Source organism: Bombus terrestris, chromosome 7, assembly GCF_910591885.1.
Source record: "Bombus terrestris chromosome 7, iyBomTerr1.2, whole genome shotgun sequence".
Taxonomy (NCBI): Eukaryota; Metazoa; Arthropoda; class Insecta; order Hymenoptera; family Apidae; genus Bombus; species Bombus terrestris.
The window spans coordinates 23,067,374-23,083,622 of record NC_063275.1 but is presented as its reverse complement, the minus strand read 5'-3'; the positions used below and the strand labels follow the sequence as shown (position 1 = coordinate 23,083,622).

At 33.1% G+C, this 16,249-nt stretch overlaps 2 protein-coding genes across 3 annotated transcripts; one reads left to right on the top strand and one right to left on the bottom strand.

Annotated features, from left to right (window-relative positions):
• The first annotated feature begins 994 nt into the window (after nucleotides 1-994).
• On the top strand, nucleotides 995-15,605 carry LOC100648538 (acetyl-coenzyme A synthetase). Its single transcript, XM_048407618.1, has 11 exons — nucleotides 995-1,424; nucleotides 3,419-3,634; nucleotides 7,594-7,789; nucleotides 8,816-9,047; nucleotides 9,243-9,414; nucleotides 10,707-10,899; nucleotides 10,987-11,142; nucleotides 11,247-11,414; nucleotides 11,491-11,680; nucleotides 13,819-14,064; nucleotides 14,143-15,605. The coding sequence occupies exons 1-11, from the start codon at nucleotides 1,336-1,338 to the stop codon at nucleotides 14,337-14,339; spliced, it is 2,055 nt and encodes a 684-aa protein (XP_048263575.1). The 5' UTR covers nucleotides 995-1,335; the 3' UTR covers nucleotides 14,340-15,605.
• Nucleotides 11,217-13,703, bottom strand: LOC100648419 (enolase). 2 transcript variants are annotated; one of them, XM_048407625.1, is made up of 4 exons: nucleotides 13,064-13,703; nucleotides 12,738-12,862; nucleotides 12,433-12,639; nucleotides 11,217-12,306 (listed from the first exon to the last, which is right to left on the bottom strand). In XM_048407625.1, exons 1-4 carry the CDS (start codon nucleotides 13,456-13,458, stop codon nucleotides 11,762-11,764), a joined length of 1,272 nt encoding a protein of 423 aa, XP_048263582.1. In that variant the 5' UTR covers nucleotides 13,459-13,703; the 3' UTR covers nucleotides 11,217-11,761. The 2 variants fall into 2 exon arrangements, with proteins under 2 accessions (XP_048263582.1, XP_048263581.1); XM_048407624.1 differs by having other exon boundaries at nucleotides 12,433-12,681; nucleotides 13,064-13,692.
• Nucleotides 15,606-16,249: the final 644 nt, after the last annotated feature.

The window sequence follows — 16,249 nt, the reverse complement described above, 5'->3', positions numbered from 1 at the left end:
TGCTAAGTCTAATGTTTCGAACCTTTTGCCGTAGCAATAGTATTTTTTAATAATTTTATTTGATACTTAGCAGATATTGTACATGGTTGTGAAATTATGAAGCGATAAAAGTATCAAATATATTTATTACACAAGAATAATTTTTCTGGGAATTAGTGCAAAATTTATTTAGAGACGGTTTCGTGATTTATATATTTATATCTATAGTAAATAAGTAACATGATACAATTAATGGAAAAAGGCAATAAGAAGGTTAAGTTTGATCACTCGAGTGTCGGTAAGTTTGGAATTGTCTAATTCCTGCGCATTCGCATTGCGCAACATGCGACCAGGCACTTCAAGTCAATTGGTAAACTACATTTTAAAGTTTACAAACTTATATAATACGTATATTCAACATATTATCCTAAATGTACGTAGTAACATTATATAACTATATTTTAACATGTACAATATTATTTATCTCGTTTAAGAACCTCGTTCATATCAATTGTATAAAGAGACACGGTACAAAGACATAAAATACTTATTTTTTCATTGACGATACACACAGTGCATTTATTATATCTATTAAAAGAACTTTGTTTTGCAAAGGAAAGAGCTTAGTGTGCAACACGTTGCAATACATGTTATAATTCTATACTTAAACATGATGTCTGAATCTTCTTATATTATGATAGAATGGGTTTGATATTATCAGTGAAACTTTACAAATTATTACTATTGATAACGCGTCAAAAAGGCTTAGTAATAAAACAAATTAAATTCTATAAATAATGAATTATTTGATTATCTATTCCACGTAAAATTATAATATTGTAAGAAAAAAGTTTGTAATAAATAATTTGTAACTTTACAAATTATTGTGCAAGAGATTCTAGGTAGTATTATATGATTCCGTATCTTTTTATAGCCAAAATATCAAATGGTTAAGCGGAAAATCCAGCGTGGGTCACTAGCAGGAGATACGTCCCTGACAGCGCCTTCCCTCTCAACACTGACGCCAACATTGGTCGACGGTATTGCCAGATTGCAAACCCAGTCGCGGTTTATCAGCCGAGCTGTAACGAAAAAGAGAGCGGAGGTGCATGCTTTCAAGTAATTGCAGTGCCTCCTCCGTTCATCTTAAATCTGATCGTGGTATCCGTCCTTTATCCTTTGCAACGTATTCGTTTCAAACAAAAAAAAGTACAAAACGAGTTGTATAAAATTACGTATTCAAGTGTCGTCGTCGGATTTCCACTCTGTACTTTATCGATTAACTACTCGAGTCCCCTAAGCTAAAGGATCGTGGAATTGAAAAGGGTTAAAACTTGAAACACTGAAACCAGGAAGATGGCGGACAGATTGTACTACCCCAATCCTGAAATCGTGAAAAATGCGCACTGCAGCAGCATGGAACAATACAGAAAAATGCACGAAAAGTAAGTGTTTCCTATTTGAAATAAGAGACGTCTTGTCCAGCTTAGTCGGTACAAGAGGGTTGATGACAGATGGCACGGTGTAGTCTTTGACATTTCGCCGATGATGCTTTTCATCCCCTTTCTGTTAACTTCTTTTTGCGCTTTTACTTTTTCGATGGTAGTTTTTGTAATTATAAATCGGGATCTATTCTTAAGTTCTAGTGGCACTCCTGTGAAGAGTGTTATTTCTAGGTGGAACGTTGAGGCTGTTGCGAATCAATAATGTTGACCAAGGGACAGCTCGGTCGAAAGTTCCTAATATTTTATTATCTACCATTTATGAATGAAAATATGAAATTTAAGAGTCGGTTGGTGAAAAGATTTGTAATTCCAACTGAATAGTATCATTTTTTACGAATAATCGATTTAATGGTTTCGTTTTAATTATAAATCACTGACAACTTGTTCAGTGAAGTTAATCTCGCATTTATTCGTAGGTAATTGAAGATTTGTTTTACGGTCTATGCAATTAGGCGCAGCGGTGTTAGAATTAGTAGGGGACAATGAAAGAGGGTGAATACTGATGGATGGTAACGTGTGTGTATTAATCATAAATAAAGTGTCAACGTATTTATTAAGTGCACCCTGTATATGTGCTAGAGCTATTATTTGAGAAAAATTGATTTTGAAGCGTGATTTGTACCGACATCTTCCAGGAACCATATGGATTATATAATTACCAATAAGTATCTGAATATAATAATACCAACTGTTTTGAATAATTGAATCGAATTTTCAAAATGACTGTTTAAGATGCTAGTAATAAGAATGCAAATGAGTGAAAATATTAAGTTTCACATTTTTATTTGTTTGTTTAAATTAAAATATATAGGATTGCTTAATTTTTTAGCTATAATTGTTAAATATACCTTAAAGAATGAAGGCAGCATTAAAAATGTTTTAAAGAAAAACCTGTACAAAGTTTGAAAGAAAATTTGGATACTTAGATATTGCAGATATCTCACATTGTGATACACGATAGTTGTGTATTATGGAAATAGAACAATGATATCGATCCGTCTAGCGTCTTTCTATAAGAAACAATTTCTACCCATCTTGAGGATTTGTGTCTTCAGTGACCTCGAAAAAACTTCCAACTTAGATGAATCTTTTGTCTGTACACAAAGGAAGTATTTTTTTTTTTTACTCTAAATCGTATGTAATTACATCTTTATAAAAAAGGGCTGTCACATTTATTTATAACTAATTCAGTAATAATTAAATCTATAATATCTTTCAACTTAATAAACGTGAAATATTTTCTTATCTTTGTCATTCAAATTTTCTCCTAAACTGTAAAAGCCTACTGAATGAATGGTTCTTTCATAGAGTACTACAGATATATCAATCGATCATCCTTTCAATAACATTTCATTTTGATAACGCGTAAAGAAATTCGCTTTTTAACTTCCCTATAAAACCTACCTAAATTTAAATCTCAATTAAATTCTAATTAATTATTGTATCGCATCTGTGCTATCTATGACTTACTGTAACACCACAAAAACGATAGTGCAGTGATGCTTACTATTGTCATCACTAACTAATTGTTTAATATTTTTGAAATCATTCTTCGATCTCGTTTTTTTCACTTCTCTATCTCTTATATTATTTCAGTCTTATCACGATCTTTCATTCTTCAGTCTTACAATCATTTAAAATGTATTAAAAATGTTAAAACTGATGTTTTCTAATCCTTTCGTTTCTTTCGTTATTTAAATCACAATCGAACTTAATCAGACTCTTTGTTACATATTTTATTTTCTCCCATGAAAGAACATCGATCAATTATTGTATCAATCATTTCTTGATTATCAATATATTACAAGAATTATAACGATAAACCATGTGGAATATAAGGCAACCGATCCACGAGATAAGCTTGTTTTTCACATACTTTTAACCATATTAAAAGAAATTCTTTCAAGATTGCTCATGGTCTTCTGCGTTTCTAGGTCTGTGAAGAATCCGACAGAATTCTGGAGCGAAATTGCAAAACAATTTTATTGGGAAACTCCGGCAGTGGATGATAAATTCTTTTCATATAATTTCGACTTGAGCAAGGGAGATATTTTCATAAAATGGATGGAGGGTGCGTCGACGAACATCAGCTTCAACCTATTGGACAAAAATGTGAAGAGTGGAAACGGCGACAAGATTGCGTTTTATTGGTAAGGTGTCTCATTTCTTTTTGTTATTCGTTTATCGGTCAATACATTCATAGGAATTTTAATTGTTATGAAATCTGCAGTACATTCGATTGATTCGTGTAACTGATGCGCGTGAGAAAAGGAATATACGATACGTTTGTCTGAGAATAAGGAGTGATAAGAGTAATTAATATGTGTACTCTTTTCTGCTTTTTGTTTTTTTTTTTATCAAATAGTATCTTCAATATCTACATACGTTACTTTGTACAGATACACATATTTTATTGATAATTTTATAAGTGTTTATGAAACTCTTAAGTAATTAATATTCCATAGGATCTTTATTTGTTCAATTAAGAAAATATATATGTAATAAAACAAACTAATTTCTATATTCATATCGTAGATGTTCAATATATCATCAAAAACACGTTAAAATCAGTCGAAGACACCTGAGTTCAAAGATTAATATATGTACAACCAAATGGATTATCTCAATTTATTAACAAAAGTGTTAACATATTAGCACGAATTTCAATAATATTTAATTTTGTTTCACATTTTTATTACAAAACATATTACCTGTAACATTGAAACCGATTTCAAAAGAAATCCTACTTTTCGTATATCGTCACTTAATGATATTCGTGGAATTAGCAAAAAGATTTTTTACCAACCTTTTATTTATCTTATGTCATACTTCAATATTTTACCTTCAAATGTCTGTTTCTCAAAATCATTGTAAAAATTCCTTCTTTCAAATTTTAATTTTTTAACTACTATATATAAAATATCCTACTTTCTTACTTTTCGTTCACGAGAAATCTGTATGAATATTCAACAAGAACACCATGTACTTAACTACACAGATGTTTTAACGAGCGTAGAAATTCCACAAACAAAAAATTCACGGGCGTATTTCGTCTTTAAACGAACTTGAAACGAGCCTCTCGCGAGTATGCACAAAAATCTAAAAGAATCTGCCGTTACAGGACCCAGCGCTCTGGCGTAGTAGCTTCTGTGCTTATTATTGAAAGACCATAAAACATTATGCGTGTACGCTTTTACGTTCACCAGGGACTTTCATTCGACACGTAGCGCAACTTGGTATCTCTCTGAACTAAATAGCTTAAATACAATTATTCAAAGCGTCCGTTTGAACGGTGCTGCTTTCAGTAGTTCATTGCTATGCAAAATATACCGTCGTTTATACACGCAAGTCATTCAAGTGTTGCATAAGCGATACAATTTCTTTATTTTCATTGTAGTACCTACTATTCGTCGTGTTTGGACGCGATTTGGAAAGTGTCGGGTGACGTTACTGACTGAGCCAAGCATTTCCACAACGTACTTTTCTCTAATTCTTTTTCCAAATATTCGTTTAATATTCTAAGAGGAATATTGTCTATTCTCACAGAAGTAGTATACATTGTAAACTAGATCTAGATAAAAATTGTTTGATTTCTGAAAAATATTTCTATTCTGAACTTGATATTAATTTGGTTTTATTCATGATAATGCAGTTATAACTGAAAAAGGTATTTATATCGGTTAATTTATTTATTGTCTAAAATTAATCAGTTTAAGGAATTTTGGTCTTTTCTTATTATAAATTTGATATTAAAATTACGTTATTCTATACTGTATATCTACCTTGTTGGAATTATTAAAAGTTCTAACATGATCTTATATAAACCTTAACACAAAAATGTATTACCAATAGAGATTAAATTCATATGTCATAAAATTAATATTTCATACAAAATGTATATTGCCTCTGAATATATTACTTTGACTAAGACCTGCAAAACGAAAGTTACGTGAAAAAAATTTTTTTATTCATTCTTATTTTGTTTTTATGAATGTCGTATTGTTATACTTTTGAATTTTCATTTGTATATACAGTTATTTCAATTTTAAGTAGAAGAAACGTTCAGCAATTGCTATAGCAGACTATACCAGGCGTCGAATATTGAATACTTTTGAACAGGTCGCGATTTTCTATTTTTCTATCGCTATCATTTGAGATAGTGAGCGGCAGTAGAAAAGTTGGTGGAGAAATCCTATGCTCGTACAATCGATCAGTGAGTCAGACACTCCTTCTCTCTATTCTATCGTTTGTGCCTGTCGTACGATGCTCTGCTATTCGTTCAAAATTTGGCACACTACCAGTTACGATATCCTGATTGGTTGTGTGCACGTGGTACGATCACGTTAGCTCACACGATTGGATAATACGCCTCTCTTGTGTTTCTCAAAACGTGGCAGCTGCAAAAATCAAAGTTTTCGCGCGTAGTATGGTTGTTTACGAATATAATTCGAATAGAGTTACATAACGCAAAGAAGGAATTCTAGAAGGATAATTCTCGATTGATAGATGTTTACGTCACTGAGTAAATGAACAAAAGAAGGCAATTACGAATATTATATAGATTATGGAATATTTAATTGATTATACAAAAATTAAGTATTTCCATTACTTATCGTGATTATTGAAATTTTTATTTCTACAAGGCTTGTAGGCATTACATATTTCCCATTGGACACTTAATTTTGAGATATTTCTTTTTTAGGCTGCAGATATTACTCGTACTATTAAGTACTTCAGCAGTTACACTAACTAGTATTAATAATTCTGAAAGTAGTTATTAATCATAAATTTAAATCCAGAAAAGGTATACGTGTGAAAGCATGTATGGAATTAAAATACCGTTAAGAAGTTATAGAATGAATATGAAAATGTTGTTTTGAATATGATATGTATAAGACAAAGTCTATTCGAAGAACAACATATTTTGTCATCGAACTTTAATCGGGCACGTTATCAGATCAGTTAGTGAAAGAATAGCGATTACAATTTTTATATAACTATTACAATTTTCACGTGATTGTATTGATATTTAGTATATGGCATGGATCTATTCGTTAATCTTTTTTTTTGATAGGCACGAGTATAGATGTGATTCTTATCATCGAACCGTATTATAGTGGATCTTAGCTTTGTAAATACTATGACAAACAAGTAGTCAGGTACAAATGGTATTACACAAAAATCTGATAAAATTATTGAATTTTACGTGAAATCATAAATTTTTATTTGTGTTGTAAGTCCAAAGTACTGTTTCATGGTAACTAATTGGGTAGAATTATATTGTTGTTTTCGTAAACAAGCACCAGTTTAAAAAGAAAATTATTTCTGTCTGAAAAAGAGTTTCTTGTTTCTAAAATATAGTAATTAAAGCTTCATAACACATTTAAAATGCAGTTATATGTACTATCATTCATGTAACCAAGTGTTAAGTGGAACATCTGAGAACAATGTTTAAATTATGAAAAAAGATTTTGAATGACCTTGAAATGTACTTATTCATATAGAAACTCGTTCTTTATCGTCACGTAAGGTGCGTGGATAAATTCATAAGGTCGTAGCTGCTAAACCAACCAGGCATTATCAAAATTGGATTTAGTCATAAATATCGAGACAAAGTACATACGAAACCTGAACTTTAAACTTCTTTAACACACATATGCGAACTGAGAATTAAACTAATTATTAAACGATTCGTGGGGATGCTGCAGGTTTAATAATCATTTTTGAACTATTGTTACTGATTAGATGAAGCATACTAATTTTTTATAATTTATATAATAAATTTGATCACTTATGATAAATACAAAAATAGAGGATTTCTTATTGAAAAATAGTTTTTTAGTCCTAATGTTATAAAAATGTATACAATGAAATAATGAAATAAGAAAAGGTCTTAAGAAGTTAAATGCAGATGAATTTATTCCATTATGCGTATTCCTAAGGTACAGATCAATTAATGGGTAATTGGTTTATTGACACTTGTGTTCCCAATCTTTCATAGACAAGTATATTTCGTCATGAGGATTACTTAGAAGCATCGAATTCGGTTCAAAAGTAACAATGAATGACGTTTGTCGGGAATTAATCGAGTGATGTATTTATGTTTTAGGGAGGGCAACGACCCGGACGATTATTCACGTCTGACATACAGAAAACTATTGGAGGAAGTATGCAGATTTGCAAATGTCTTAAAATCCAAAGGAGTGACAAAGGGAGATCGTGTTGCGATTTACATGCCCATGATCCTGGAATTGCCTATTGCCATGCTCGCGTGTACCAGAATCGGCGCTGTTCACAGCGTAGTGGTAAAGAATTTTTCTGTGAATCCCAGAGAAACCATGAGATTTCAAATCGTAGCTTAATAGAACCTTAGACTATCTCATTTTACATAATGCGATTTCCTGTTGACTTACAACGTACAATGCTCGTTATTAACTATTTGATTTGTAAATTCGTATCGCTTTGTGTTAGCATTGACGTATTGTTGTTATTCAGAAAATCAAAAATGGTTCCTGTAGATTATTCAAGCCATAAATATTACGTATACGTACATACTTTGGACAGGCTATTTAAAAGGCTAAATTAAGAATTTTTCTGATATCTGTTCATTTTTCCTTCAATTTCCGGACAGAATTTTTTTCTTTAACTATAATAATGTCATATAATTTTTTTTATTATGTAAGAGATGTATGTAAAAATCGCATCAACATTGAACGAGCAATGCTAGCAATAATATAGTTTATTTTTCCATTTAAGTTCGAGATAATTAACAGGCGTATCATAATATCATATGTAACGTCATACCATCGACATATAAGACAAAAAACAAGACGAAAAGAAAAATTGCAGTGCAATAATTACTTTCGCTCAACGGATAATATCAATATTTTTTATGGTAAAAATATACGCTTTGTTTACGTGTAGTTATATTTATTAGATATATTTGTTGAAGTTACGGTGAAGGAAAACTGAGATCAATAAAGCTAAAAGGCCCATAGATTAAAAATGTTATACATAATACCTTAGTGAATAAAAGTACCAGATCACCTCTATCTTTTAGTGTATAATACACGTTCAGTCATAAAATTTAAAACGTTAAATAAATATAAACGTTGTATTTAAACCATAAAATAATATATAGGCTATTTTATTCTTACTAGAACTTGTTTTAAGTCTTGATAAATCTCTATAGATATACAAAATATTAATGTCATTGGTATGATAGAAGAAACATGTAACTTTTAATTAATTAAAATCCAAACTAAATGTCTTTAATATCTCATAATATCGTCATAAAAATGGAAAATGCTATAAAACGACTGTTCAATTAGTTTGGAGGGTACTCATCGGACGCGCTGGCGTTGCGTATCATGGATTCAAAAGCAAAAATACTGATTACGACTGACGGTGTGTGGAGAGGCGAGAAGCTTATATTTTTGAAGAATATCTGCGACGATGCTTTGAAGAGGGTTGTAAAGTATAACCATGTGGTTGAATGTTGTATAGTAGTTGCACATTTGAGAAGACTGAATAATCCACACGGTGCCAAGCTCCATTCAACAGGTATAGTGAAATAAAGACTTTCAGTTAATAATAATCATAGAATTAAAGTAGATAGTAGATAGCAAAAATCGAGGCACAAATGCACCTAACAGATACAAAACAAAAGATGAAAATATAACTAGAAAAGGAAAAGAGATAAAACAGAAATAACTTTTTTATTAATCTGAGACTTAACTTTTTGAATTCGTATTGAAGAAAAAACGAATGGAGTGAACGGTACGAGTGATGGAAATGATTTTAACATCCCACAAATTCCATGGGACGATGACCGTGATTGTTGGTGGCATGATGAAGTGGAAGATGCTGAAGACAAGTGTTATCCAGTTTGGATGAATGCGGAAGATCCACTTTTTATTTTATACACAAGGTATGTTTCCCAACAAAATAGTGTATAAATAATATAATATAGGAATTGTTTTTTTATCCTATATAATAAGTTTATTGATCGATAGATCTATTTACAATGGATTATGTATTTTCGAGCTATCGCGGGGAGACGCGGTCGTTAGAATACGCGTCAACGGGAGTCGTAAATTCCCGTTACGATTAGAATGATCGACACCACGAATAGTTCGATCCCCTGATTTCGGTTAGGATAATAGGGGTGATTCAGTTAGTATAACACTGTGGTTCACAGAGTTAAAGTATATATATTTCCAACACTTTATACAATTACACAAAGTAGTAACGCCGTTGGTTAAAATACAGATAACGAAGAGAAGGATTATTCTTAGATGAAAGAGTGAGCGCTATAGGAGTTCTAGGCCCGTGAGAGCTATAGGAGCTGTCGGACTTGTGGGTACCGCGAGAGATGATGGAAAACTCTCAAGTTCGTTCTGATGTGATTACGGAGGAAAGCTCGGTATGGATGTGCCCTTTGAACGAAGAACGCGGATTCGTTACTTACATTTTTAGTTAGGAAAGGTGAGGACAAGTATCCGCGCTACCCATTAGCTAAGACGTTAACGCTTGAAGATGGGAGATGTAAGCACCCCATCGGCATGACTCGTGGGAAAATCCAGACATTTCTATTCTATAAATGCCTGGTTTTCCCTATCATATAATTACCAGTTTTTCCCGTTATAACTACCAGCTTTCTCCGTAATCTTTAAGCACGCTCAATAGACCTAATGACTTGTTTAAGTACCAGATATAAACCCAAAATACTTGCAGGATTTAAGGTTCCTGCAAGCTAATGAGACTCGGTTTATGGTGGGCCTTAGGTTTATTGAGGGTTTCTCTAACGACGCTTGGGCCTTTACGGTCAGACAATAGAAGACGTCGCGCGGACCTCTTCACGCGACGTAACAGATTAAATAAGAAACGATGGTTACTTAACGTGAACTAAATACAGTAATGTGCTAGAACTAAATAGTTAATTTACAACTCACAACTAATAGTTTACAACTCGTAACAACTCGATAACTCAACTCTCGACTCCTCACAACTCGACTCTCAATTTAGGACTACTCGACTCCTCACACCTCGATTCTCAACTCACGATTACTCAATTCGACTCCCCCGCACTCAACCCCCCGGTAAAGACTGCCAGGCCCTTTTTGGCCTAATGGCACCTAGGCCTTCCCGCAATATTGTTTATGATTCGCCAGATATTTCTTTCTTATCTTAAATAACTCTGAAATATTTCTTCCTGCACAGTGGTTCCACGGGGAAACCAAAAGGCGTTCTACATACTACGGCCGGATACTTGATCTATGCAGCTACGACGTTTAAGTATGTGTTTGATTATCATCCTGGTGACGTGTACTGGTGTACAGCTGACGTCGGTTGGATCACTGGTCATACTTACGTCGTGTATGGTCCGTTGGCAAATGGAGCTACTTCTATTATCGTAAGTCTGGAGATATTTTATTTTTTCTTTGATTCAAAATGCCTACTATGTAATAATAGGTTTTCTTGATAAATTTATAATCTACAGTTTGAAGGGACACCGTTTTATCCAGGAAATGATCGATACTGGGCAGTCATCGATAAATATAAAGTCACACAATTTTATACTGCGCCAACAGCAATTAGATCGCTAATGAAGTTTGGAGATGATTTGGTAAAGAAACATAATTTGTCTACTTTAAAGGTAAGTCAAAATAGGAAAAAAGACACTGAGATATCTATAGGAATATGTACAATATAGTTTTTACACTAAGAAGATTGAAATTATAAAATAATTTATTGTTTCAGGTTTTGGGTTCGGTTGGAGAGCCAATAAATTCTGAAGCATGGCTGTGGTTTTATAATTTTGTGGGTCATGGAAAATGCAGTATAGCGGACACGTTTTGGCAAACGGAAACTGGTGGCCACGTGATCACTCCTCTTCCTGGTGTTACTCCAATGAAACCAGGTTCTGCAGTAAGTTGCTATTTTCTACTTCTTGTTATTCGTCAAACCAGTGAAATATGTAATTGATCTATTTGATACTTTCTAGACGTTCCCATTCTTTGGCGTTTTGCCAGAAATTCTGGACGAAGACGGACGATTAATCGAAGGCGAAGGCGAGGGATATCTAGTTTTTCGCCAACCTTGGCCAGGAATGATGAGGTCTCTCTATGGAAATCATCAACGTTTCCAAAACACATATTTCGATAAATTTAATGGATATTATTGCACAGGAGATGGTAAGCTTAACAGTTTTAACTTTGGTAGAAAGTAGAAATTTGGTAGAAATGGTAGAAAGATTTGTGGAGCGTAGTGAAGAATTATTTAGCCAAGGGATTCCTGTAATTGAGACCAGCATATCTTGCATCTTTTCCAAGTTCCTCTTCGATTCTTAATATTTGATTGTATTTAGCCGTTCTTTCGCTTCTGCAGGGTGCTCCGGCTTTAAATTGTCCAGCAGAAAGTCCTATAGCTAAATCAGCTACAAAGTTGTCTTCAGTTTCTCCTTCGCAAGCTGTCACGATATATCCCCAGTCACTGATCCTCGCTATTTTTGCGCAGTTGATCGCCTCCGTCACGGTTCCAACCTGTGACATTCTCAGCACCATAGCGTTGGCCATTTGTCTTTCAATCGCTTCCTCGATTCTGTCAATGTTCATCGCAGTTAAATCGTCTGCAACGACTTGGATATCTTGATCAGCTAACGTGAGCCAACCATCCCAGTCGTCGAGATCGAATGGATCTTCGATCGAGACGAGAGATGAGAATTCTGTTAAGTATTCCAAGTACTGATCTTTCAACGCTTCTGACTCCATATAGTCATCAGGGTCAGACTCTTCCGTTTTAAATGCTAAATCGTATCCTCCTATCAAAAAAAGATATATTATTATTGTTTTCTAATTATTAAATGTATAAAAAAAATTTTGTTGAATATTGTTAAGTCATAGCTTATCGTATAGCTCAGGTTCTGTAATTATTAATCATTCTTAACCTTCTTTGTAAAAGGCACTGGCTGCCATGTCCAACGCTATCTTAATTCTTCCTTCGTAACCTGCTTCTTTAATAGATTCATCCAACAGCAGTAAAGCTTCCTTATCTTCTTCCAGTTCTAAAGGTGTAAATGCACCATCATCGCTAACCGGAAGGGGTAATTGGATTTCTTGAGCAGCCGCGATCTTCCGTTCGAGTACTCTGTACACTTCCATACCCATTTTCATAGCATCAGCGAAACTTTCAGCTCCTGATATGTTTATAAATTTAAAAGTATGCACAAACAAGGCAAAGAAATAAGAATACCTATGGGCAGGATCATAAATTCTTGGCATGGTAACGTGTTATTCGCATGCCTGCCGCCACTGATCATGTTGAAACTAGGAACAGGGATATAAAGTTCTCCATTTTCAGCTAATTCTGCAATGTATCTATAAGAGAAAAAATCAAATGAAAGAGACGCACATAACTAGATGGATTAATTAAAGAATTTTTATATCTCTACATCTGCTTTGAAATTCATATAGATTGCGTAGTTGATTAAAAATAAACATTTTTTGGCTAATAAAGCTATACGCTTTGTATCTGTAACGTTAAGCTATGACTGATTATTTTAATGTTCTACTAATTACCTGTAAACTGGAAGTCCCTTCTTCGCGGCGCCAGCCTTACAGCAGGCAATGGAAACACCAAGAATTGCATTTGCACCTAGTTTCGATTTATTCTCGGTTCCGTCTAGACGGTTTAGCAAGCTGTCTATCTCCATTTGTTGGCAAGCCTCCAGCCTCGACTTCAATAGTTGCGGTGCGATTATGTTATTAACTACGTCAACAGCTCTGAATACTGAACGTCCATGGTACATAGCTTCGTTTCCATCCCTTAGTTCTTGCGCTTGATTAGGGTTTGGTACCAAAACAGATGGTACGGAAGATCTCAACAATCCAACGTCTGTAATTATGTCCACTTCCAGAGTCGGATCACCTCTGGAGTTGAAAATTTGGCGAGCTTTAACCTTTTGAATAGGCATTCTGTATTTCCTTCGAAATTCGTTTATAAATGATATTTAATTAAGTGTTTATCAGGAGATACGGTCTTGAATCGAAGAGGAATTGGAAAAATGTCAATGTGGTTGATGAAGGTACATAATTTGCTGCTATTGAGAATTTTTTAACAAAAGTTTTTATAAATTAAACCATGGTTATAGCCATTTTGAATTAAAACAGTCGAAGTCCGACACATGTTTCATTTCTTAATTGAAACAATATTTTAGTTATATAGCAGAGTTGTAACGTGAAACATGTAGTGTTACTTATCTGTGTGGAATGATAATTTTTATTATAAAATATGCACGAGCAAGTATATATGTACATATTTCTTCTAATTTCAGGTGCTAGACGTGATGCGGATGGTTATTTTTGGATAACCGGTCGTATTGATGATATGTTAAATGTGTCTGGTCATCTTATGTCTACAGCAGAAGTAGAAGGTGTATTGACTGAACATCCTTTGGTAGCCGAATCTGCAGTAGTTAGTAAACCACATCCTGTAAAAGGACAATGCCTTCATTGTTTCATTACACCCAACGAGGGTGCCAAATTTGATAAAAAGCTTCAAGATGAGCTTAAAAAGAGAGGTAGTTAAGAATATGTAATTTTAACTTATAATTAATTTATCGTTCTTAAACATATTAATCTGAATATATTATCAATAGTGCGCGACCGAATCGGCCCCTTCGCTCAACCAGATGTGATTCAACACGCGCCAGGACTGCCAAAAACACGGTCGGGCAAGATTATGAGACGTATACTTAGAAAAATCGCAGCAGGAGATAGAAACATCGGTGATATATCAACATTAGCCGATGAAAGCATCGTCGATGTCCTTTTCCAATTGAGACCGCAGGTTTAAACAAATGTCGACGATATAGCGTCATTCAATGGAAACGTAGTAGCTTAGAAATGAATGATAACGACACGCTTCCGATGACCGATAAATAAGTAAGACTTATTGAATATACTGAAAAGAATAACGGGAGAAGTTAATTTTAGAATGCAGGGGAATATGTAACTTGTCGAAATATAGAGAGAATAACTTTTGTTAATAGAGAAAGATGAGGCTCTGCAGTCTTATTTTAACAATGAAATTTTTATTTTTATTTTTTATTAGTCAGAATCCCGTTCGTTAATAATTATTATTCACGTCACTATTTATGAATTATTTCATAGACGTTTATTACGCAATAATTGTTACTGCTTTCAGCCGAATATCGCCGACGCAGTATTCTAACAGAAGTGCTTGAAAAAAAATATTTCATAAGCTACTTTGCTTCTCTATTATTTAGAAATGAGAAGTTTATCGAAACGGTTTTATGATCATCTTAAAATATGATTGTACAATATGAAGGTACTAAAAATGTTATATAACTAAGGAACAAGATAGTTATTGAAAATGTTTCAGAATCTTATCTATCTACGGTTTATCAGAAATCGATTATAAATATATTAACCGTTGCGCATCGATTGATTTCATACTCGGCAATATTTTACGAATATAAGAGAATATCAAAAATTCGGAAGATTTACAACAAATGTTTGTCACTGTTGAAAATTTTTATAATGTGCATTCTAATGGTGTGCATATTTAAACGATTTGTCTACATTAAATATGAAAGTATCAAAAAAATTAATTGTAATTATAATATCGTATGTACATTATTGTACATGTATGTATTTGAATGCTAATGCCAGATTATGTTATCGTAGTATAATTTTAGGAACCTGTTACAATATATAAATTCCGATCGTTTTTATTAAAAAATGTAGCTGATCGTAAATTGTTGGATCTCATCAAGTCGTATTTTACTTTCGTTTAACTTGTTCATTAAGTTTTGCGATAAGAAAAACGCTCATAAAAATCCTAACTGAGTCTTGTTAGCGTTACGAAGGATAAGGTTATCAACAACTGAAAGTACGAATGCGGTTACGAAATTGCTGCAGTCCACCTCGTATGTAAAGAAACGCTGTAAAAATATTCGCATGCCCATTAGCTATAGCGTAAGATCTTTTGCCCATAACTCTCTATTTTCTTTAGGTATATAAGAATAATAAGTTATCAAAAAAAAAAGAAGCAAAGATTATAAAAATACATAGAAAGAAATTATTTAATTCTAGCAAACTATTTGTTTTTTACAATGATTTTCCGTTCCTATAAGGAGGAACAGAAGACGTGAGACCTAAGTATACGCACCACCATTAACGCACTTTGCGAAAGGAAGTTGGCATTTTCGGTAATTTTTTAGAAGGCTGGTTTTATAATTGTTATACTATACGTAAGGTGAGTCAAACGGAACGTTGCCTCGTGTCTCCTAATGGGGACACGTCACATACATATCATTCCTTGCGGAACAAATTAACTATAGGTGTGATAATGATATATATATTACAAAGTATATATGTATACTATATAAAATAATGCAAAAGACAACTATATATGTAAATATATCTATGTTGAAGAACATAATTATTATTGATCTGTTAAGCGAAATTGTTGTACTGATTTATTCGGTTCACCTTTTTCTAGTCTCCAACTCACTTCTAACTTTTATCGATCGAGTTGTATTTTCTAAGAACCGGCTTTTGTAGTTCCAAAAGCAGCATTTCAAAACTGAATAAGAAACGAACGATTCAATATGTATCCTTTGAATATTTTTACGTTCATAATTATTTTCTGCTGCATTTATTTTATATTTATTATTAGATGTTATAAACTGAAACAATAATTCATATTTCATATTTTTTAAACTCTATTATTTGAGTTTA

What these genes read in the sequence shown, in the direction of transcription:
- LOC100648538 (XM_048407618.1), top strand. Translation starts at nt 1,336, where the DNA reads ATGGCGGACAGATTGTACTACCCCAATCCTGAAATCGTGAAAAATGCG. An exon ending in GCGCTGTTCACAGCGTAGTG is followed by an intron (nt 7,790 to 8,815) that starts GTAAAGAATTTT and finishes CTGTTCAATTAG; the next exon opens with TTTGGAGGGTACTCATCGGA. An exon ending in CTTTTTATTTTATACACAAG is followed by an intron (nt 9,415 to 10,706) that starts GTATGTTTCCCA and finishes CTTCCTGCACAG; the next exon opens with TGGTTCCACGGGGAAACCAA.
- LOC100648419 (XM_048407624.1), bottom strand. Translation starts at nt 13,458, where the DNA reads ATGCCTATTCAAAAGGTTAAAGCTCGCCAAATTTTCAACTCCAGAGGT. An exon ending in ATTTATGATCCTGCCCATAG is followed by an intron (nt 12,682 to 12,737) that starts GTATTCTTATTT and finishes TAAACATATCAG; the next exon opens with GAGCTGAAAGTTTCGCTGAT. An exon ending in CAGTGCCTTTTACAAAGAAG is followed by an intron (nt 12,307 to 12,432) that starts GTTAAGAATGAT and finishes TTTTTTTGATAG; the next exon opens with GAGGATACGATTTAGCATTT.